At 47.1% G+C, this 24,423-nt stretch overlaps 1 protein-coding gene across 3 annotated transcripts in view; it reads right to left on the reverse strand.

Annotated features, from left to right (window-relative positions):
* The window catches only part of KCNAB1 (potassium voltage-gated channel subfamily A regulatory beta subunit 1), a 452,219-nt gene that overhangs the window by 6,641 nt on the left and 421,155 nt on the right, over window positions 1-24,423 (reverse strand). For all 3 annotated transcript variants that reach the window (XM_008266198.5, XM_051858804.3, NM_001170956.1), the window contains 5 exon segments: window positions 19,162-19,247; window positions 17,702-17,822; window positions 15,766-15,860; window positions 6,064-6,184; window positions 183-271 (listed from right to left, as the gene is read on the reverse strand). In XM_008266198.5, the coding sequence (XP_008264420.1) occupies window positions 183-271; window positions 6,064-6,184; window positions 15,766-15,860; window positions 17,702-17,822; window positions 19,162-19,247 (512 nt within the window).

A 24,423-nucleotide genomic window follows, 5' to 3' on the forward strand; every position in this document is an offset into this window, starting at 1 on the left:
AATGTGCTTTGGGAACATTGCCTGTTAGGCAGAGCACAGCCCTGCATGGGTCCTGTGAGCCTGTTCTGTTGCTTCTTATGCCTGGGCTCCCTCTGCCTCCAACCCTGCAGGACTGTGGTGGGAGAGACAGGGCGTCCCCGTGTGGTTCCCCGGAGTCTGCTGGAAAGGGCTTTTGGACTTGCCTGAATGGCACCGAGGTTTTCAATGAGTTGTTCTGGAGTGGATGATCCCAGGAGCACGGAGCTCACACCCTCGTTTCTCAGGCACCAGGCTGTAAAGACAGGACACTGGGTCAGGGTCAACGCACTTTGGATTGTGGATGAACTTGTAAACACCAGCTACGGCTATGTTTGCTGCAGCCCAAACCTATCCTTGGCTTTTTTTTTTTTTTTTTTTTTTGGTGGAGGATACACAGTGCTCTCCAGGAGTCAAAGCCTGGGCAGCAGCCCCTGATGTATAGAAGGTTGGACAGACTCTGCATTGGAATGGTGGGCCAGGGCTGTTTTCCTACAGTACCTTGTCTCAACCGTGGGGCATTCGGTCTGGCTGCATTCTTGTTCCTCAAAACACTAAACACTGCTCACGTGCAAGATGCCTGGATTCTGGCTTCCACCCAGGCCCACAGTCTGCTGTCTTTCCACCTTCTTCACGGGTCATTTTCCTCACGTGGTCTCTGGGTATCTGGTTCATCGTGGCCAGCTTCCTGACAGCTCTCACTGGGCCTCCAGGGTTGATGATCTAAATGACTCTCTCATCAACCCTCAACCCCCCACTCCTTGCTCTACTGCTCCAGCAGGTCACCGTTAGTGCGGTGCCTGGTTTCTGCCCCTACTCGGGGCAGCTGTGTGCGGGAGAGATGCACATGGAACCAGGGTCTGATGCTTCCTGGGCCTGAGCCACTGTGCAGGCTTCCCTTCTGCCCTTGGGCATCTCCCTTTTCTGTTTCTGAAATGACCCTGCGATCTCTACCCTTAAACCCTCCACCAGTCCCTGCGGATGACTTTCCCCGCTACCTTAGGTAGGAAGTTAGGAATTAATATCAGGTGTGATATTCCTTAATTCCGCACTTTCCTGCTTCTATCAGTGTGTCCACATCCGCATCCTCCTGTCCAGAGGAGACTGGGTGCTGTTCCTGTCCAAGGACAATCTATCCTTGGCTCTGCCTACTTTCAGACTCATTCAAAACCTCCTCCCTACTCCTGGATTGTTTTCTTACTATCTTCTTCCACTCTGTCAACAAAACCGGCTCAAATTTCACCCATTCCTCTGACCCTTGACACCTGCTTAGAGACTGCCCCAACCTTTCCCATTTCAGTTTCTAACAGGTCAGTTTAGACTCCTATGTTCCTCTCCCTCACATCCCTGTCCCCTCACTGTGGCTTCCGTGGCTGTAATGGACGTGTCAGTCCTTAGCTGCCAGAACTAGATGTTGCTACAGATTGAGATGTGTGTCTGCCTGACCCCACTGCTAGGTTACACACAGGTGCCACAGACTTGTTGTCACTTGCTGCTAAGCCTGGCCCTCTTGCATTCCGCACCTCATTGGGTGGTGTCAGCAGCAACTTGGCCTCCCAATCTGGAAACCTGGGAGTAATCCTGCGTCACTGCCCCTTTCTCACTCCACTCTCCCCTTTTATTGGTAAATCTAGTTGCTAATCGTTCCTGAGTATTTCTCAAACCATAATAGGCCTCAGTCTTCCAGAGGGCCCATGAGACGTCACACCCTGTCCCCAGAGTCTGATTCAGGAGGTCTGGACCAGCCATGTGCATCTCTAAGAAGCTCCAGTGTGGAGCGGGCATTGTGGCTCAGGGGGCTAAGCCGTGGCCTACAGCACCGCCATCCCATATGGGCGCTGGTTCGAATCCTGGCTGCTCCACTTCAGAACCAGCTCCCTGCTAATATGCCTGGAAAAGTAGCAGAAAGTGGCTCATGTCTTTGGGCCCCTGCCCAAAGACCTAGAAGAGGCTCCTGGCTTGGCCTGGCCCAGCCCCAGTTGTGGTCATTTGGGGAGTGAACTAGCGGATGGAGGGTCTCTCTCTTTCTCTATAACTCTGCCTTTCAAATAAGTGTTTAAGTATTTTTCCAAAAAAGCTGCTGTGTGATCCTGATGCTGATTTGGCAGCCATACCTTTTTTTTTTTTGAACCACCTCATTAAGTGGGAGTTTACACACCAAACATGTGTGCATTTTGAATGTACCTTAAATAATTTTCAGCCAATTTACCATTTTTAGTGTGCACTCTCCATGATGTTCCATCCAGTATTAGAGTATTTCCATCCCCGCAGTGAGGCCCCTCGTGCCTCTGTGCAGTTATCCGTGGTCCTGTCTCCAGCCCCAGGCAAGCACTAAGCTATGTCTCGGTCTGTAGGTGTGTCTGTTGTTTCATCGAAGTGGAGTCATGCAGCCCACGGGCTGTGGTGGCTGGCTTCGTTCACTCAGCGTGTGTGTGTGTCTAGGTTCCTCCACAATGCAGCACGTGTGAGTCTAGCATTTCTTGTTGCTGGATAGTATTGCGTTGTGTGGGCACAGGGTGCTGTGGTTCAACTGGCTCTCTCTCCCTGAAGCTAGTGGCTGCATTCAGGCCCTCTTAGCTCTCCTGCGTGACCGATGCTCCTGCCTTGTGCTGGGATTACCCTCCCCTCCCTCCTCACAGCTTTCCTACATCCAGCGGCAGTTTCTCTAATAGTCCATGCCACTTCCCTGGGCTAAGACTTCTTGAGCGTGTGTTTGACAGAATCACTGTCTTTGAAGACGAAACTCGCGGATCGCCCTGACAAACCTTGCTTTCTAGCCCCGCCGTCCAGCTTCGTGTCTCCCTATCCTGAACTTTGTGTTTCAGGAGCACTCAGCTGTCTGTAAATCCCCTGTCCCTAAACACCAGGCTGGTTCCCTCCTTCTCCTGTCCTTCCCTGGCCTCTCCTTGCTTCCCTCTGAAGCTGTCCTCTTTGCCTCGAGTCCTTTTGCCCCTCTCTCCCTTTGCCCCACTAATATCTACTCATTGAGATTCCCCAAGGGTATTACAGTCTCCTGAAGTCCTACTCCGAATCCCAACCTGGCGTGGGTGCGCAGACTCCTTAATTCTCTAGCGCACGCCACCCCACCCACGTCCTTCTCTGTACCCCAGCACTGTATTAGAATGATCTGTTTGTGTTCTTGACTTGCCCACCAGGCTGCAAGGTGTGTCTCTCTGGTTAGATGCTCAGCGATAAGCCCAGTGCCTGGCACACGGTAGGCAATTTATTGCAAGTTGGTTGAATCCACCCAGGCATGGTTGATTGATGGATGTCCCCAAACACCCTTCCTGCCCTCGTTTGCTTAAGGTCCTGCTGTCAACTTTGACGATGTTGCCAAGCCCAGGCCTCTCATGGCAATCACTGACTCTTCCCAAGTAGGCAAAATAGTGTTCCGTAAAGGTTCCAAGCCAAGTGATCTAGGCCTCTTTTTGTGGGGCTGTGCTAGTTCCTCTTTACACTTAGCGCTTGTCTTGGCCCTAGTGGAATTCTGAAGGCAAACAAATCATTGCCCATAAACTACATGGTGTCAGCAGCCACTGGCTGCCCCGACAGGTTGTTGCCTGGCACAGGAAAACCCACTGGGCAGAGCTGGCCAAGTGCACGGTTAACACCTGCAGCTCCGCTGGATAATCGGCTTGCCCAGCTGAGTGTTAACCAGCAAGCACACCGGCAGCCTGTGTTTCTGCAGGTGTGCGACTTGGGGAGCCGGCATGGTTAGGTTCAAGCAGTTGTTTCCTGCCCCAGGACCTCCCCTCCTCCACACCCTCCGAGCAGATCAGAGGTAAGATGACTAGAAATCATGTCCCTTTTGGTTCCGAGGGTTCTGTGGTTAGAAAAAAAATTGCTTGTTTATAAAGAAAGAAAAAAGAATGACAGGAAGGACATCTGGGGGTTTGAGGGAGGGAAAGGAGGGGGAAAAACGCGTTTTAATTTAATCTCAGATACTGTAAAGAAGGTGTTCTGTGTATATCTAACATCCAGTGAAAGCCTACATTTGTAAAGTTTTCCCTGCAGAAGGACACTGTTCCTCCATCGCCTTCAGAGCTGGGTGAATACCTCGTCCTTGGGTATCCGGGGAGATTGTCCAGGACCCCCTGTGGATACCAAGCTTTCAGGTGCTCAAGTCCCTTTTATAAAATGACATCATGTTTGCATACACACACGTCCTATGCACATCGTCCCTTATTCCTTAAATCATCTGTAGATTACTTAGTATATGATCTATACTTCGTATGTGTGATGCAAAGAGCTGTTTAGGGAATAATGGCGTTCAGACAGATGCAATTTTTTGGATGCGAGGTTGGTTGAATCCATGGGTGTGGAATACAGGATATGGAGGCTGAGTACACTTATGGTCATATTACCACCTGAAGTTCACGGCTGTGCAGGACGTGCTGCTCTGTCTGCATATTACTCTGACTACATGCCCTGGGAGGGTGCACAGAATTTCAGCTCCGGGGTGTCTAATCTTTGCAAAAACATAACCCACATGACCGCTTCCTGAGCACCTCTTCTTTGCTTTACACATTTTCAAATTTCCCTTTACTCAGCAAGTTTGTGTTATACCTACTTCACATACAAGAAAACCGATTCTAGTAACTTACCGGTGGTCAACTAGCTAATGTTTTTACTGTCCTTGTTAAAGTCATAGGATGCCAACTAATCACATTAACTATACTCTGACTTTTTATTTTTAAAGAAAGGATTTAAGCAACAGTCTTTTACGCAGGTCCGTGGCATTCCCACCTCTCAAACCACCTCTTTTCCATCTTTTATGACTGTCACCTGCAACTGACATTTTCCTGATTTCAACCTCAGAAATACCAAGCTACCAACAAAGATTTTATTTAATTATTTTGTTTGTATAGATCTTATCTTGAGCTTTCTATCTCATGGGTCACTGTATAAGTAGTCTTGGCCAAGTTCATGGAAAATGTATAACATGGAAAAAAAAACTATGCATGGATTTCAAAATTGTGGTGCACAAAATAAACTCATCTCTTAATACCATTTCCCATGAACTTTTTTGAAGCCCTCTGACTTGTCCCAATTCCTGAAATTTATTAATTCTTATAAAACCCATTTGTTTTTTAGAGTGGACATCCATTTGATTCCTTTCTCACAGTGTGTCAGTTCTTTTATCTTCAGTTTCTTCATTTGTAAGGTGGAGATACTAATAGCACAGCCACCGTTAGCATCTGTAAAGTAGGGCTACTAACAGTATACACCACATAGGACTGTTCTGCTGATCAAGGAGACGAAGACAGTGAGCATGATCCTGGCACACAGCCCCCAGCACGGGAACTCAAAGTTTAGATGCTTTTCTGTCCACTGTGGAGCCACTGGGAACGTGAGATGTGTCTAGCCTGAACTGAGATATGCTGTAGGTATAAAATGCATCCTGAATTTCAACGACTTAGTAGGAAAAAAAGCATAAGCTATTTCAACACATTTTTATATTTATTATGTTTTGAAATAATAATATTTGTCTATATTGGATTAAATAAAATTCATTATTAAAATTAATTTTACGTATTTTCTTTTTACTTTTTTAAAAAATGGCCGCCAGAAATGTTAAAGTGAAATATGAGACCATTGGTGGTGTGTGGTTTTCAATTGTTCCCACTGACCATGACCTTTTTATGAATTCCACAGCTTTAGAAGAGCAATTTTCATGGTCCACAAGACATTTCTGGGTAAAGCTACTCCTCAAGGATGGCCATTCGAGACAGCAGGAGCCTTGGGCCTCTGTCGCTGCCTCTCACCAGCCTTGGCTCAGCCTCAACAGAATAGAAATGGACACTCGGGAGGCCGTGTATGTTTGCACCGACAAGTTCTCATTTACCAGTTCGAAGGGTGAAGCAGTGAAAACAGGGATTCGGTTTGTAGCAAATTCCCGGGGCCGTATATTCCACGTTCCATAGTATTTACCAGGAGTTCATTCTCCTCCCGTGGACATTTCATGAGAACGGTGTGGATCCACAACAGAAAAGCACATTTTCTGTGGCCTCAGCAGGAGTTTCCCCTCCCCCTCCGTCCTTTGCTTACCGACGGCAAGCTGAGGTAGTGTGCAGCCCAGGCGCTCGGCGATCGGGGACAGGTCTTTCAGCTTGTTTTGCTGTTTTCTGCCTTCTTCACTCACAATTCTTTCCTTCAACCACTGGTAGCACTGGGGATAAGAATAGCAATAGCACGTGGATGTTCCTAGCTGGTAGGGGTTTGGTATCAAATGGTTAATTCAATAAAAGCACCTCACAGTGAATTCCTAATCTTGACTGTGAACCTTACATTTCTCAATGCCAAGCGCACGTGTCTTCATGCAGAGAAATGCTCCCCATGGTCTGTCTGCTCGTTTGTTTTGCTTCCAAAACATCGATTTGGACTAATATTCACTATTCCGATGGATCAATGCACACAAAGTTGTTATAACCCTGACATGTAAGCCTTTCTTTCCCACTCAGCCAAGTGGAGGAAATGATTTTAGAATGTAGCAAAGAAAAAAAGTGCCTTTTTCCAAGCTCTGTTATGTTTCCTTTTTTGTTAAGAAAGCTGAGTGCCAAGCATTCTGATAAAAGAAAAACCCTTATCTTAAGTGCTTGCCACAACTCCCTGTCTCTCTCTTGCCGTCAATACACTCCTAATTTCTCATTCTTTTTATAATGGGGCTTTACTATTAACACCCTCAGCTCCTTCCCAGAAGCAGACATGGTACAGCTGATAGGTACCAGGCAGGCACATTTAAAACATTTTAAAGTGGATAGACTGTCCCAAATGTGTATTGCCTACTGTGGAACCTTTGAAACTTTAAGGAAACTCAAAACAGGAAACTGTTCTTTAAAACCCTATGAGGGGCTGGCGCCATGTCTCACTAGGCTAATCCTTCGCCTTGTGGCGCCGGCACACCGGGTTCTAGTCCCAGTTGGGGCGCCGGATTCTGTCCCGGTTGCCCCTCTTCCAGGCCAGCTCTCTGCTGTGGCCAGGGAGTGCAGTGGAGGATGGCCCAAGTGCTTGGGCCCTGCACCCGCATGGGAGACCAGGAGAAGCACCTGGCTCTTCCCTTCGGATCAGTGCAGCGCTCCGGCCGCGGCGGCCATTGGAGGGTGAACCAACAGCAAAAGGAAGACCTTTCACTCTGTCTCTCTCACTGTCCACTCTGCCTGTCAAACAAAACAAAACAAAACAAAACAAACCCAAACAAACAAAAAACAACCCTATGAGGGGCTGCTGCTGTGGCGTAGTGGGTAAAGCCACCATCTGCAGTGCCGGCATCTCATATGGGCGCTGGTTTGAGTTCCAGCAGCTCCACTTCCAATCCAGCTCTCTGCTATGGCCTGGAAAAGCAGTAGAAGATGGACTAAGTCCTTGGACCCTTGCACCCTGGTGGGAGACCTGGAAGAAGCTCCTGGCTTCAGATCGGCGCAGCTCCAGCCTTTGGGTTATGGCCATCTTGGGAGTGAACCAGTGGATGGAGTACCTCTCTCTCTCTCTCTGTGTGTGTGTGTGTGTGTGTGTGTGTGAGACTCTGCCTTTCAAATAATTAAATAAATCTTAAAAAAAAAAAAAAAAGCTATGAAAGAGACTGGCCCTGATCTGTAGATTCCCAAATGAGCCTAATTTCCTACATATAAAGAGAAAAACGGCTTAGAACTTCCTAGCGCCTTACGTTCCAGGAGGCCCGGCTCTCCGTACCAAGCTCACACTAAGCAGCGCCGTGCAGAGGAACAGAGAAAATGACAAAAGCCCCAGGACACAATGCAGGAGTGTGGATGTTCTCTATTGCAGGTGTCTATGATGCAGTGGCCTCCATGGGTCTTTCCCCTTCCCAAAGGCAGCAGAGAGCTCTAATTGCAGTTGGCCAGACACTCCACCCACATGACTGCAATAGGCTGCTGGCTTTTTTTTTTTTTTCATCATACTAAGACACTATTTTCAAAGAATAGGGTAACCACATTGTGTTTTACTGTGATTTTTGGAATGATTTTGCAGATGTTAAAAAGAGAAGGGCAAGCCGCCCCAGTTCAGTTTGCCTCCTAGGTCTCAAAGGCTTACGGTCTGCCTCCTCACTTGGGAGTTTGCTTGGGGAGGTGGCCAAGAACTTTCTGGTCCTCAGCTCTGGGACACCTCGGCTCTTTCCAGAGGAAGAGTAGCCTGGAGCGGCTCTCCAGAGATGACAGCTGGTGCCAGTGGTGATGGGGTGGACAGCTACAAACAATGGACACTGTGATCGGGCCCACGCAGCCTTCTGGGGGCGGGGTGCTAACTATGTAAGAAAGCCCGGAACTTACTCTAGCTGTCCTCCATCAGCAAAGTATCCCCAGTCCTCACTTCGCTTTCCTAACATCGTTCTGGGGACCAGTATCTATGAATGTTCTTCAAACAAAAAGGTGCTTTTGAACAGTTGCTTTTTCCTGTAACTAAGAGCTCCTAAGGTTTGAAGATTTATCACGCACACAAAAAATGTTAATTAATTTTTCAGTCTAACAGAACTCTCCCATTTTGAAATCTGATGCATTTTTTCCTTAGGATTGGGTTACAAATTTTGTGTGTTATGTGACAAAAATACACAACATATTTTGAATTCATTTATTGAAACCTCCTCCCCCTCCTCTCAAATCTCATTGCTGCTTTAATCAGTGGAAAATTTAAAGTTAGGGTTTTTAAAAAGGAGACACATGGTATTTATACTGCTTTTATCATAGCAAAAGGCAACAAATTGTTTTGGAAATAAACAGCTTTAACTACTTTATAAATGGGAAAATGGTAGTATAGGGAGTGAAGATGAGGCTCAATTAAGATATTAATTAATTATGGAAGGCAACCAGTGTTTTCTGTAAGAGTTAATGGCGGGTGCCATTGTGTGCAATAATAAACCCAGCTTGCTAGCCAAGGCAATAATCCAGAAACCAAAAGATGAATTCTCTTCCCACCCTATTGTATGGCTTACTCCCCTGCATTGCTTGATCTGATTAGATGTTGGTCTTTGTTTCTAAACCGAGGAAGTAGAAGGCAGGGACAGTTGCTTGTTCATGTCAGCATCTCCAGTCCTGACCCTGTGGCTGCCGCAGATGAGGGGCTAAGCAAGTACGGCAGTGAGGGAGCATTCAAGAAACCAGAGCTCCATGGGTTAAAGAAGTAGATCTCTGGGGCAGAGCGGGTAAAGCCTCCACCTGAAGTGCCGGCATCTCATATGGACGCCAGTTCGAGACCCGGCTGCCCCATTTCCAATCCAGTTCTCTGCTATGGCCTGGGAAAGCAGTGGAAGATGGCCCAGGTTCTTGGGCCCCAGCACCCACGTGGGAGACCCGGAGGAAGCTCCTGGCTCCTGGCTTCAGATTGGCGCAACTCTGGCCGTTGCAGGCAATTGGGGAGTGAACCAATGGATGGAAGACCTCTCTCTCTCTCTCTCTGCCTCTCCTTCTCTCTCTGTGTAACTCTTTCAAGTAAAATAAATCTTTTTTTTTTTTTTTTAAAGTAGAGCTCTTCAGTTTCCGGTTGAGCACGGATGCCTCTGTCTCCCCGCAGTGCATGCAACGTTGCTGGCAAGCCTATGGGAGGCACTCCACAGTGCTTGTGGGTTCCACATTGCTCACCCCTTTCATGTGTCTGCCTCTCCAGGAGGTCCCTGAGCTACTCCTTGCGGGTGGAGACTGTCCTATTCATCACCGTATGCTGAGCACCCAGCAGAGCCCGGTGCTGAGAAGACGCCCAGTGAATGTTTGTCAAAGGAACAGTTGTATAAGTTTTTCTTCACGGATTGGTGGGCTTGCTCTTTCATATGTGTCACAAAACTCTTGACGTTTCCTTAAAGCCAATGTCTTTGCCCTCTCAATACTAAGATCGCTCCCTAGGTAATGACACTGGGCTGGGAACAATCTATGAGACTTGCCCCAAAGCCCCTGCAGGCTGTCAGTTAGTCCTGGCCTGGGACTTGGGCGGGAACACAAGAACCATTGACAGAACTGGTCACATTTCATGTCTAGATCTCATCTAGAAAAATCGAACATTCATGATCATTGCTGACCTCTATTTAAATATCAAACTCATGGATCCAAAACAAGAAAGTCAGCTGTCAGAGTTGAAATCTCGAGATAAAATGCTGGAGTTAAACAATTTCCTCCTGAAATTACACCATAATGCAAGATCCTTAGTTTCTTCACGTGCAAAGCTTGGATCATCCCCACTTCCTCTCTCCCAGCTTAGGCTTCCAGGCTCCTTATTTCTGTTTAGCAGAAGGGTACATATTTATATATATTTTTCTAGAAGGTATTTTGCTAACAACAGGGAAAAACTTCCAATAAATTTTATAGCGTTATTCATTTCTATTTAAAAGCTACACACCTGGCCTTTAGACCAGATTGACCTCTATTATGGTTCACTGCACTTGTTCAACAAATATTTATTGAGTACCTATTATGTACCAGGCTCTGAGATGAGTTAGATGTTTCCATCCTAGAAATAGCCACAAGTCATTACGTAGTAACTTGAGAAGCGTTTGGTAGCTAGGGTGTTCCCTCTGCAGTATTTCCCTTTCAAGCCATGCCTGCCCTGTCTTCCTGGGGAGAGTGCCCCAACAGCCAGGTAACTGACCTGAGTGGATCCTAGTACTGCACTTTTCCCACTGTCATTGGTATCACACTTGGCACATGACCTGACCCTGGCCAGTCTTCCCTGGACTGAAGCTAGTAAATAAAGCATCTCTTTTCTCTCCCATTCCATACTCTAAGGGATGGAAGCCTGCAACCACCAGATTTCCAGCTCTTGGCTACAAGGAGGTCCACTCATAGTAAAAGAAAATTATAGCCACAGGCAGAGAACTAAGTAGAGGAGATGAAGAGTCCCAGTAATGTTCCGCTCCATGGATGGTGTCACCACTGTCGCCTGCTCCCCACTCCATCCTTGCCAAGACTGTGCAACCTAATAGAGATCCTCTTCTCTAAATTAATTTAAATTAGGGGTCGGCGCTGTGGCTAGTAGTAGGCTAAGCCTCTGCCTGAAGTGCTGGAATCCCATAAGGGTGCTGGATCGTGTCCTGGCTGTTCCTCTTCTGATCCAGCTCTTTGTTGGTGGCCTAGGAAAGCAGTAGAGAATGGCCCAAGTGCTTGGGCCTTTGCACCTTCATGGGAGACCTGGAAGACGCTCCTGGTTCCTGGCTTCGGATCAGCCCAGCTCTGGCTGTTGTGGCCATCTGGGGAATGAACCAGCAGAGGGAAGACTTTTCTATTTCTCCCTCTCTCTATTACTCTGTCTCTCAAATAAATAAATAGAAAAATCTTTTAAAAAATTAAAATAGTTTAAATTGAGTTCTATCACTTAAGATGAAAGCATTCTATAGGAAGTATTTATGGGAAAATAAAAATGGTGCAGATAGTTTTGTAGAGTTGGACAGGCTTCACAGAAGTGAAGAAACCAAGCTTTATCTTTTGGCCTGAGCAGGGGTTCCACATCAGGATGAAAAGAAGGGTGTTTCTGGGAAGTATAGGAGAGTGCAATGCTTCTGGGTGGAAAATGGAGTCAGATGGGGAGAGACAAGCTAGGGAATAGGCTCAGCTTAGATCCCAAGGGGATTTCCTTGAATGCTTTGTTGTGGAGACTGGACTTTGTCCCATAAGCAATGGGCGGGAAGCCTTTAAAGGATTTTAAGCAGAATTATGATATGGTCACATTAATCTTTTGGTAGGATAATTCACAGATGGGAGGAGGGACTGCTAACCAAAAAGGAAGGACAGGCTCTGGGGCTAAGGACAGATTCCATTAGATACGATTGATGCTCATGGGACATCCACCGGGACATCTCTAAGACTGGAGGAAGTGTTGCCGTGTAGCTCAGCAGTGAAGTCAGCCGTGACATGGACTCCTTCCCTTCCTTTGTCTTTATTTATTTATTTGAAAGTCGGAGATAGGGGGAGAGACAGAGATACAGAAAGAGAGAGGTCTTCCATCTGCTAGTTTACTCCCCAGATGGCCACAACAGGCACCGCTGGATCAGGCCAAAGCCAGGAGCCAGGAGCTTCACCTGGGTTTCCCACGTGCGTGCCGGGGCACAAGCACTTGGGCCATCTTTCTACAGCTTTCCCAGGCACACTAGCAGGAAGCTGGATTGGAAGTGGAGCAACTGGGACACAAACCAGCACCCATATGGAATGGCACTGTTGCAGGTGATGGCTTTACTCACTATGCCACAGCACAGGCCCCGATGACACAGATTTAGAAGTCACTGTTAGAGTGTGGGCAAGATGAGGCCACCCAGAAAACCCCCTGTGCAGTAGTAGTTTTTTTTTTGTTTTTTTTTTTTTTGAGACTTATTCTCTGTGGGCCTAATGTTTTCTTTTTTTTTTTTTCTGTTTAAGATTTTAAAATTTATTTTAATTTATTTGGGAGGCAGAGTTACAGAGAGGCAGAGACAGAGGCAGAGAGAGGTCTTCCATCCTCTGGTTCACTTCCCAGATGGCTGCAATGGCCAGAGCTGTGCCGATCTGAAGCCAGGAGCTAGGAGCTTCTTCCAGATCTCCCATGCCAATGCAGGGGACCAAGGACTCAGGCCATCTTCTACTGCTTTCCCAGGCCACAGCAGAGAGCTGGCTAGGAAGTGGAGAAGCCAGGATTCGAACCGGTGCCCATATGGGATCCCGGCACTGCAAGTGGTGGCTTTAGCTGCTATGCCACAGCACCGGTCCCCATAGTAGTATTTTTTAAAAGAGCCTTAGGCAGCTAATTTTCATACTGGGTTAACTGATCCTTCAATTGCTATTCATCACATAGAACAGACACAAAATATTGGCATCTTAATTTGACTGGTATCACAACACTGTGAAACACCGTGGAAGATGGAAGTTACCGACTTATTACTTGCCCACCTATCTATGTTTACTTTTGTTTTTTTTAAACTTTAAGACTACCCATGATACTTCTTTCATGTTTTATTTTTTGGCTTTTGTAGATTTAATCAGGTGGCTTTTCTAAGGGCACATATATTATCTCCAAAAACACTCAGGTTGATAATGTAGACCTGGAGAGTGTGCCGAGCCTGAAAGAAGCGTGGTCTGTGACCAGCTGCCTCTCACCTGGAGAGAGCTCTTAACGTTTATGGTCAAGGGTGTTTCAGGAGATACATGATGGCTTTATAAAAGTCACCAATAGAAATATTTTTCCATCAAATATGTTGTATCTCCCTCTCCCACTCCCTGCTTTCTCCTTTCGCTGGTGGGTTCCTGAAGGTGAAAACTTTTTGGGTTTGATACATGGGAGACCAAGATGAAGCTCCTGGCTCCTGGCTTCCACCTGGCCTAGCCCTTGATACCTGGATATTGCCTATCTGGGGAGTGAACCAGCTGATGGGTCCCTCTCTCTCTCTCTTACTCTTTCTCTCTCACCCTCTCCCTCTCTCTATTTCTGTCTCTATCTCTCCATCTCTCACTCTCTCTGTAACTCTAACTTTCAAATCAATAAATACAATCTTAGAAAAAAAGATAAAAACCTGGGTTGGAGGGAAACTAAGATGTCTTTGGGGGAGATAATTAACCTAGAGTGAGGAAACCTGGTCTCTAATACCAACTTTATCTGTTATGAGCTTATGGTCTTGGAGTGTTAGTCCGTGTCTTCATGCTTCAGTCGCTGCATCTGGAAAAGTCTACCCTCACGGAAGGTTAGTCTGAGAGCAAACACCCAGCATATATGGAAGTACTTTGACTTTTTTAGGAAGCCTCTGAGAGATGGTTCCCATTGTACAATGGTTTGACTTGGGATTTTTCAACTTTATGACAGTGTGAAAGCATACTCATACAATCTTCAGTTTTTCCTCCTCAGGACGGTGTTCAATAAAGTATGTGAGATAGTCAACGCTTTAGTATAAAATAAGCTTTAGGCTAATGTGAATGTTCTGAGAACATTTCAGCTAAGCTATGATGTGTAGTAAGTTAGGTGTATTAACTGCATATTCTGGGGCTGCTGTTGTGAGGCGGTGGGTTAAGGCGGTGTTTGCAACGTCGACATCCCACACTGGAGTGCTGGTTTGAGTTGCTGTTGCTCTGCTTCCCGTCCAACTCTGCCAATGTGTTTGGTAAAGCAGCAGAGAACTGCCCGGATCGCTGGGCCCCTTCCAGCCATGGGGGAGACCAGGTGCAGTTCCTGGCTCCTGGCTTCGGCCTGGTCCAGCCCTAGCTTTTGCAGCTATTTGGGGAGTGAACCAGCAGATGGAAGATCTTTCTGTCTCTCCCCTTCTCCCTCTCTGTTACTCTGCCTTTCAACTAAATAAATAAATAGATAAACTAACCTTTAAAATACTAAATGCATGTTCAGCTTAAAATATTTTCAGTTTACCATGTGCTTATTAGGGTGCAATGCCATTTGTAAGCTGAGCAGCAACTGGTACAACAAATTGAAAACCGTCTATATGCATTTCTCTTTGTGAGGATAAATGGAGATGAATGAAAACAGCACGGGGTGTGGCACATAGTAAGTGCTCAATAAAACCCCAATTCTCAATGCATCCCTTCCTTCTTCACTACCTTCTTGCTTTCCTTTTTGATACCTTCTTCCCTAAGATGCTTTTAGTTTTTCTTGGCCGATTTGCTTAGATTTGGTCCAGAGCAATCTTCAACTTCCAGGACCTTATTTAATATTGTGGGATAATTGTTTTTTGTGCTAATACAAAACTAGAAACAGGATCATGTCAACATGCGCTAGGAGATGTTTACACTGGATAATTTCAGAGAACAAGAAGGGTGAAAGTTCAACTGTTTCAGGTACAAAGGACAGAGAGAGACGTAGCGCCTTGAGAAGGTTCTAATTAGGGAAGCGCGGCGGGTGCCGCCACACTGATGAAAGGGTTGGCCATTCAGGCTTCGCTCGAGCTGATCTCCCGCTAACTTTGTGCCAGTGGCGGCTTGGACTGGGTCAGACATGTGCTTGCTCTTAAGAAAACTGTGGCTTGTTTGAATTTTTAAAATGCCTCTCTCCTGTCTCCCTTGTCATTACAGTGTAATGTGCGATTCTAATGTTATTACACATTTCTCTGAAGTTTTTGAAAACAGCCATTTGTTATTAATAAGGAGAGAGGTTTGGAGTACTCTCCGATGATTTAACCGTCAAAATGCTTCGAGCGGAGGTCATTTTGTTTCTCTGATCTTGAAAATCTTGCCGCTCCAGAGCGGAATTTAAGCTGTGAGCCTAAACAGCCAGAGTTGATCTCTACAAATATGGGTCACAGAACGTCAGGGCAGAGGCTTTGCCTGTGTGTGTCTTCTGAGCCCACCCTTCTCACCCCTGCCCCCCAACACACAATAAGCCAACCTGGGCGCACTCCCAGCTACCACCGTTTGCCTCCTGTGGATTAAGCCTCTGCGGCTTGAATTTTCTTTTGTCAAGAAAAGGAAAAAGTCGATCCTCTTACACAGAAAGGGGATTTTCAGTTTTGCCAGCTTCCAACAAGGAAGGAAAGGCTTGCTTTACCCTAAGGATAAATAACCATGGAGGGCCTTGAGCCTGCAAGTCCTAGCAGGTCATTGTGCACTTTCGCCCCGGTTCCCAGAGGAGGAGAATTTTCTGCGCAGGCAGATTATGAAGGACTGACTGATGTCTGGCCAGGAGCAGAGAGCTCCGGAAGGTTCAGGAGAGCCTGCCAGAGGCCACTGCCAGGCCAAGGCCACGGCCTGCCTGAGCCGGGAAGCCCCGGGCTGCGGCCGGCCTGTTCTCATCAATCTTCCTCCCTCCCCCGCCCCGCTCCCAGACTCTTCCAGAGGCCCAGGACCGTACCTTCAGTGAGGCCCGGGAACTTTCAGGAACCCCGTTTCCATATTTTCCTGAGATGATTCCACAGGCAAGTGGAGACCATGTCATCGCACCAACCCCTAGAGAACAAAGAAACAAGTTGCTTGTGCAGATTGGCATCAAAAGTGCGTGAGCGTTGAAACAGAGCTGGGTTAGATTTAGGAACAAGCTGGCCGGAGAGATGAGGTAGTGCCAGTATATACCTTGGCTTTAAAATGTAAGGACTGGGGCCGCCACTGTGGCGTAGCGGGTAAAGCCACCACCTGCAGTGTCGGCATCCCACATGGGCGTCTGTTCGAGTCCCAGCTGCTCCACTTCCCATCCATCTCTCTGCTATGGCCTGGGAAAGCAGTAGAAGATGGCCCAAGTCCTTGGGCCCCTACACCCACGTGGAAGACCCAGAAGAAGCTCTTGGCTCCTGGCTTCAGATCAGTGCAGCTCTGGCCATTGAGGCCGTCTGGGGAGTGAACCAGCAGATGGAAGACCTCTCTCTCTCTGCCTCTTCTTCTCTCTGAGTAACGCTGACTTTCAAACAAATAAATAAATCTTTTTAAAAAACTGTAAGGACTTACACGCTGCACTTCAGTCTTTTATGAGGCAATTAAGCAAACATTGTCGGTTTTAACGAGGAGAGGGCTTCTAAAGGTGCATGGAAAATGTGCATTGTCTTTTAATTTAATGGTTCCACAAACTTTTTGAAGCTCTCTCATGTAAGCATGCTCAAAATGTGGCTTACCATGATATTCGGATGCCCAAAATTCACATTTCTTTTATGCTGTGAGACAAGTACTTTCACTTGCACAAAAAGTCAGTGCTTTGTGCATTCGGTGCCTAACATAGTTCAGTATACAGCAGGAGGAGCACCAGGCCTAGTACATAGTCAACACTCAATAAGTGGGGCTCGCACTATGGCATAGTGGATTAAACCATCACAGCCTGTGGTGCCTACATCCCATATGGGCACTGGTTCGAATCCCGGCTGTTCCACTTCTAATCCAGCTCTCTGCCTGGGAAAGCAGTGGAAGATGGCCCAAGTGCTTGGGCCCCTGCATCCATGCGGGAAACCTACAAGAAGGTCCTGGCTCCTGGCTTCTGCCTGGCCCAGCCCTGGCCATTGTGGCCATTTGGGGAGCGAACCAATGGATGGAAGATCTTTCTCTCTGTCTTTCCCTCTCTCTGTAACTCTGCCTTTCAAAATAAATAAAATACATGTTTTAAGAAACACTCAATAAGGGATAGTAATGCTAACAAGCATTACTACTGTTGGATTTTTATCTTTTTGTTTCCTACCCAGCATTATCTTGCTCCTGTGAGCCTCTGTTTCTTAGGAGGATAGGAATTTCTGCGAACTGTTTCTGATCAAAAAGCTTGAACTTGTGGTTTACTCTTGGTTATTCCCCCCCTTCTTTCTTTATTCATGTTTTCTTAATGTCACGTTTCTTATGTATATGTTGTGCATACGTTTTTCCTTCTTGTTGAAAGGAGGACTTGTACCTACACAAATGTGGAGCGCCTGCCTTGCTCATGGTTCTGGAACTCCCCGTATGTACGTAACTCGGTGCCGGGCACAGAGTTGGAGAGACTCATATAGACGTATGCGGCTGTGAGTTCTAGGACAGGCAGCCATTGTCTACTCAAAGATGCGTGCTGGGGCGGGGGAAAATGAGATTATTCATTGGTTCTTCCCTTCGCCTTCTGCACACCCACTGAGTACAGCTTGTATGCCAGTCACGATCGACAACCGCACTTGGCTCTCATCATTGACATCCTGTAGACTAACTACAGGCACATTTGATTCTGCTATTGTTTCTGCAGTGCATCGCTCTGACAATCTCTATGTTAATTAGGGCCATTTAGGAGAGAATGTCAGAGTCGCTGGTTCCCGCTGAAGCTGCTCGCAGGATTTGACTTGGACAGTTACCTATTTTGTGGTAGAGCTCCGGCAGCTGGACCTCCACCTTCTCTCTCTGGAAAAGGTGATACTCGGCTTGTTCGCAGACTGGTGGGATCATATTGAACTGTCTTGCCACAGAATAGGCTTCCTGGGGAGAAATGAGATTGCAGCTGAATTTACAATGTTGTGAAATAGGCTTCCTTGGGATCTGTATGCATGTGGAATGTTCATTTTAGTGAAATCAATATAAGCCAAGAAACATGAAGAATGCCAAATAATAAGCAAAGCTGTGGCCATCAGTTTCACTGAAAACGATGCCTAGTAGGGGAAATCCTTACTCTTTGGGAGGGTTTCTGTACTGAAGAAAGTCCAGGGCAAATCTGTCAAAGTGTGAATTATAGATGATTATAAAGAAAATGTTGTTTGACTATTTTTAGAGTCCTAAAGAAATAAAACTATGACACACATATAAAAGTGATCTGTAATTAGCATGTTATAAACAGTGTAATTGTGAAATGATAGTTTTTATGAGAAGACTAGAATATTGTTCTTGTATCTCATTAACTGTAAAACTCACTTTGCTCTCTTGTTGCCAAAGAATGTGCTAAAACATGATTCCCATTAGAGACCTAGGTCTTCCCTGTTGTTTTCTGAGCTGATCAGCTCCAGTCCCAATGTCCATCTCTAAAATGATGGAATTGACCTCAGAATTCCAGTTCCATAGTCATTATGGGACAACTTTGCAAAATATATTGCTATTTATTCATATATCTGAGAACAATCAAAAGATACTCAATTGCTATTTAAAAATAGAAATTAGGGAACTAGCGTTGTGGCGTAGTGGGTAAAGCTGCCGCCTGCAATGCCAGCATCCTGTATGGACGCTGGCTCGTGTCCCTGCTGCTCCATTTCTGATCCAACTCCCTGCTAATGTGCCTGAGAAAAGCAACAGAAGATGGTCTAAGTGTTTGGACCACTGCCACCCATGTGGGAGACCCAGAAGAAGCTCCTGGATTCTATTTGGTCGAGCCCTGGCCCTTGCAGCCATCTGGTGAGTGAACAAGTGGATGGAAGATCTCTCTCTCTCTCTCTCTCTCTCTCTCTTTCTCTTTCTCTCTCTCTCTGTGTCTTCTTCTCTCTCTCTCTCTGTAGCTCTGACTTCCAAATAAATAAATAAATAAATAAATCTTTAAAAAAATAGAAATTTTGGGGGCAGGTGTTTGGCCTAGCTCTTAATACTGTTAAGTCACCACTTGGGATGATTGCATCCCATGATGTTTCAAATGGTTGGGTCCCTGACACCATGTGGGAGACCCAGATGGTGTTCCTGGTTCCTGGTTTGGCCTGGCCCAGCCCAGGGCATTGTGGGCATGTGGGAAGTGAACTAGTAGACAGGAACTTTGTGGCATTCTCTCTTTTTCTGTCTCTTGATGTTTTGAAGAAGCAAAAGTGGATAAATAGAAATAACAAAGTAGAAAGTAACTTACCATGATCTCCATAGCGCTCCACCGTGAGGTGCCCCAATACATGGCCATGCCTTGGTTTATCACATGTGTCATGGCTCGAACAATCTCTATGGAAGGCCAAGCAGATAACATTTCTTGAGTTTTTCTACTTTTCAGAATTAGGTGTTTTTTTTCCCTCTTCCCAAAGCTTAGATGTTTAATGCAATTATCTGATCAATAGAATCTCTTTGACATGAGTGACAACATAAAAAATGTACCATGAAATACTGTGGGTTTGAGGTGCACAATCATTTTGGGTAAACTGGCATTCCATTTTCGGTTTGTGGCAACAATACTACGTGTTATGTAAAACAATGACTATTAAAGTTCTTCCTTAATTTTCGTTGCTTGATAGGTCCTGGCCTGATCAGAGGATACATGATTAGCCTTTTCCAGACCCTGAGGACCTTGCTCCCAACACTGAGAAGTCAGAGGAGCATTTGTTTTGACTTGGCAGAGTGGAAGGTCACTGGGGTTGAAGGCCTGTCTTTCTTTGCACGTTGGATTTGCAGAGCTGGGCCTCGCACCAAGTGGCGGTCTAACAGTGATGACTCAACAACAATGTGTTTAGCACAAAGATAAACATATTAAAGGCTGAACAAACAGCTGAAGCCACAGTGGCTCACAGCCCACGGTGACACACCCTGTCCTTGACCACTTGAAACCCAATTTTGTTCTAAGACACCCATGTAATTGATTTCACCGGGGCTCGCTGATGGTTCCACCCAGTGTGCTCATCGGCCTCTTTCAGCTTGACATCACATTTCCTAAACAGGAAAGCAAATCCCTTCCCCAGAAGGGTGGAGCCGAGCTAGTCCCCTTGGCAGAGCCACATGTGAAGCAAGCATGACTACAGAGCATGAAGAACCTCACATCCAGGCTAGTGAAACTGCCCAGGCAAGGCTGGGTTTCTTCTGCAAAGCAGGTCGGTCAGACACCCAGGACGCCAGCTTTGACATTTGCAAGGAGACCCAGGCCTCTGGCTTTTCTGTCTTGGTAGTCCCAGTAGGCTAACAGTCCTTCTAGGGTGTGATAGCCGTGCCCTCAAAGTACATCTGGGGTAGACGTGTTCTTATTTTCACTTTCATGAGCAAGCGCTGTCTGAGTCGAAAGGAAACAGGCTTTGGAATGAGGTGGCGGTGGGAGTGTCTTAGCTCCTTTGCTTGTTTGGCTTATATCAGCTATTTTAAATTGCCCTTGGTTTCTTTGTTTGGATGACAGGAATGCTTCCATTCACACTGCCTGTCCAACAGAGGTAGGATTTGGTTTATAAGCAAAATATTTTTGTTGGAGAAAGACTCCCAAGTATCACGTTATTACTCAGCAATTAAAACTATGATATTCATTCTCCTGTTATAAAACAAATCTGGCAGCCTGCCTGATGGCACATTGTAAGTCATTGCCTGTGACACTGGCATCCCACAAGGGCACAGGTTCGAATCCCAGCTGCTCCACTTCAGATCCCGTGCTCTATTAATGAGCCTGGGAAAGCTGTGGAAGATGGCCCATGTGCCTGGGCCCCTGCCATCCGTATGGCTCCTGGCTTTGGTCGGGCCCAGCCCCAGTCATTGCAGACATTTGGGGAGTAAACCAGCAGCTGGAAGATCTCTCTCTCTCTCCCTTTCTCTGTGTAACTCTGCCTTTCTAATGAATAAATAAATCTTAAAAAAAAAAAAATCTGATGAAGTAATTATAAGAAACTGTTTTTTCTTCTCTTTTATTACAAAAATGGAGACGAGTGGAAGTCAAAAACCATTATGTGAATCTGTGCTTCTAGCATATTCTCCCTTGGGACATCTCTGCCCTCACAGCAGCACCCGTCCCCTCCTATCCAGTCTCATTCAGACCTGGGGAGCCCAGCCAGTCAGCAGCGTTTAGTAGGGCTGTGCTGTTGTGGAAGCCGGAGATGCAGTGGGGCAACCAAACGTGTTGTTGAACACTGAAGAGGTTAACGGAGAATAGACTGATGCTTGACTCTCCCTGTCTCTGTCTGCACTCCAATCAGATGAGCTCAGAAGCCCCCAGGTGGCTGGGCCACGTGGACGAGCACAGTCACCGTGGACTGGTTGTGACGCTTCCTGCACACTCACACACTTATTCACACGCGCATTAAAAGCCCTAATATTTTCCAGGCACTGTGCCAGGTGCTGGGCCCATCTCTGAGTAAAGCGGACTCGAAGTTCCTGGACTCAGAGTGTTTAGAGTTGAGTGGCAAAGAGGGAGAAGTAAACAAGTAAGCAATCACAAGATGTGAAGTGTTCTAAAGAAAACAAATGGGGACTGAGGTAGGGAATGAAAGGGGAGATCTATGTAGTCAGAGCAAGGAAGGCCTCTTCTAGGAGCAGAGGTTAGCATAGGAAATGGAAAGGAGCCAGCCAAGCGAAGACCAGGGGGACAGCACTGAAGGTAGACGGAAGAGCACCTGCTCAGGCGGCGACAGGACACGGCCAGTGCCAGTGGTTGCAAGTAAGCCGTGGGCAGGGGTCCAGTCAGGAGCAACAGGAAACGAGATGAGTTTGGCAGAGGGCAAACTGTGTTACTTGTATGTGATTCACAGTTTATTGGGGGCTGTTCACATTTTTTAAGGTAGGAGAATGAGGGGCTGGCGCTGTGGTGCAGCAGGTTAAAGCCCTGGCCTGAAGCGCTGGGATCCCTTATGGGCACTGGTTCTAGTCCTGGCTGCTGCACTTCCGATCCAGCTCTCTGCTGTGGCCTGGGAAAGTGGTAGAAGGTGGCCCAAGCGCTTGGGCCCCTGTACCCATGTGAGAGACCTGGAGGAAGCTCCTGGCTCCTGGCTTTGGATCGGCACATCTCCAGCTGTTGCGGCCATCTGGGGAGTGAACCAGTGGATGGAAGACCTCTCTCTCTCTCAGTACTATCTCTCTCTGTAACTCTGTCTTTCAAATAAATAAAATAAATCTTTTTTTTTTTAAAGTAGGAGAATGATACATCATATCACCGCACCTCATAGCCAAATACACTCTGGACTGTACAATGGAGGATCGATCGGTAGTAGAGGGAGACAGTGGGGCACACAAGAGCCTTAGGAGAGTCTTACCAGCCAGAGGTGGGGATGGCTTGGAACAGGGTGGTGGTAGTAAAATAGAGAGACATGCATGGATTCAAAATAGAGTTGGAGGTGGAACCCACAGGACTTTCAGATGGAGTACGCATAGTGAGAAAGGGCAAGGGAGAAATAGAGGCTGTCACCCAGCGACCTGGCCACGTGCAGAGATGAGGGAAGAACAGGATTGGATCTTTGGGCATGGCCAAAGCGGAGATGCCTGTGAGAGACTAAAGGGAAAATGCTGAGTCGAGGTAGCTGGGCAGGCGAGACACCGAGCCATCCGGGCTGGAGGCGGTATATTTTTGAGTTAACCTGTCTTCTGGGTTGTGTAGACAGTCATGGAAGTGGATTACAACTGCCCAAGGAAAGTCTACCTAAGAGAAGTTGGAACTGCCAACCCAGAGGTTGAGAAGGTGACCCTGGGTAATCAGCAGGCAGAGGTACAAGGAGGAAGCCAGGGTGGGAGGAGGGACGCTTCCCAACCAAGAACAGGTGCTCCAGGAGGGAGCTGTGTGAACACTGTGCACCACAGCCGACGCTCCACGCAGAAGCACGCACAAAGGAGGCAGACGGCTGCCGGCTGTACCAGCAGTTTCAGTGTCTGGTGTGAGGCCACCAAGGCCAGGCTGGGGCTACAGAAGAAAGTCCCTCCTACCACCCCAGGAGATTTAGAGGCACCCTGGGGAGCTGGGGATACAACTCTTTATTTATTTTAAAGATTTATTTATTTATTTGAAAGAGTTACACAGAGAGAGGAGAGGCAGAGAGAGAGAGAGAGAGAGAGAGGTTTTCCTTCCCTTCCCTCCCCCCCTCCCCTCCCCTCCCTTCCCCTCCCTTCTCCTCTCTCTTCCTTTCTCTTCCCTTCTCTTCTCTTCTTTCTTTTAAGATTTATTTATTTATTTGAGAGGCAGAGTTACAGACAGAGAGGAGAAACAGAGAGAAAGGTCTTTCATTCACTGGTTCATTCCCCAAATGGCTGCAATGCCTGGAGCTGGGCTGGTCCGAAGCCAGGAGCCAGGAACTTCTTCTGGGTCGCCCGTGTGGGTGCAGGGACCCAAGCACTTTCGCTATCTTTCATTGCTTTCCCAGGCTTTTCCCTGGATCGGAAAAAGAGCAGCTGGGACACAAACCGGTGCCCATAAGAGATACCAGAACCGCATGCAGAGGTGTAACCTACTACGCCACAGCGCTGGCCCCATGACACAAATTTCAACAAGTTTGCAAGTGACTAAGAAGAGAAACAGGGAAATGCTGAAGGGTATCTGTGTCAAAGGAGAGTTTCACTTAAAGTAAGCCTGAGGCTGGTTGCCACCTGCGGTGCTGGCATCCCATATGAGCCCCAGCTGCTTCCTGCTGATACCCTGGGAAAGCAGTGGAACATGACCCAAATGCTTGGGCCCCTGTACCCACATGGGTGACCCAGAAGAAGCTCCTGGCACCTGGCTTCGGATCAGCTCAGCTTCAGTTGTTGTGGTCATTTGAGGAGTGAACCAGCGGATGGAAGATCTCTCTCTCTCTCTCCCTCTCTCTCTCTCTGAAATGCTGCCATTCAAATAAATAAATAGAACTTTAAAAAAAAAAAAAAGAGTAAGCCTGGCTGCCATTGAGAGTGATCTAGAAAAAGAGAGTGGTGTGGAATAAGGGTTGAGAAGGAAGGGAGGGAGAACTGACCGAGAGAGATGGAGGAGGGGCCAAACTCGGTGTGGTGGGAAGGACCCTTCTGTCATGATGAGGGCCCGGAGAGAGGCTTGCACAACTCAGCATAGGAAGGCATGGGAGCTCCTGTTGGGTGTGGGAGCGAGGACAAGGTGAGGGCAGCTCTACAAGGCGCGCCAGGACCCTGGGGCCTTTCATGGCCGATCATGATCATTTCTTTCTCGCTGACTTTGTTTGTTTGACTATGAAGAGCAGGACTTGGAGGAGCAGGGAAAGGACTCCAGGGATTCTTGTTCTTGAAGGGGCGGCAGCCCAGAAAGCAGGGAGAGATGGTGGGAGAACAGAGGCCACAGTTTGTGGTTCAGGTTGCCATTAGAATGAATGTAATGTATGCTGAGTTAGTTCATTTTGTCACTAATCTTAGAGAAAACTCCCCCAATTTGTGCAGCTAAGAAGAAAGTAACCATAGGGATGGATGAATGAGCTGGGTTTTCACATGATTCTGACACAGAAGGGCAGCG

The sequence above is a fragment of the Oryctolagus cuniculus genome, chromosome 4, assembly GCF_051225735.1.
Source record: "Oryctolagus cuniculus isolate XC-2025 breed Fujian yellow rabbit chromosome 4, ASM5122573v1, whole genome shotgun sequence".
Classification (NCBI taxonomy): Eukaryota; Metazoa; Chordata; class Mammalia; order Lagomorpha; family Leporidae; genus Oryctolagus; species Oryctolagus cuniculus.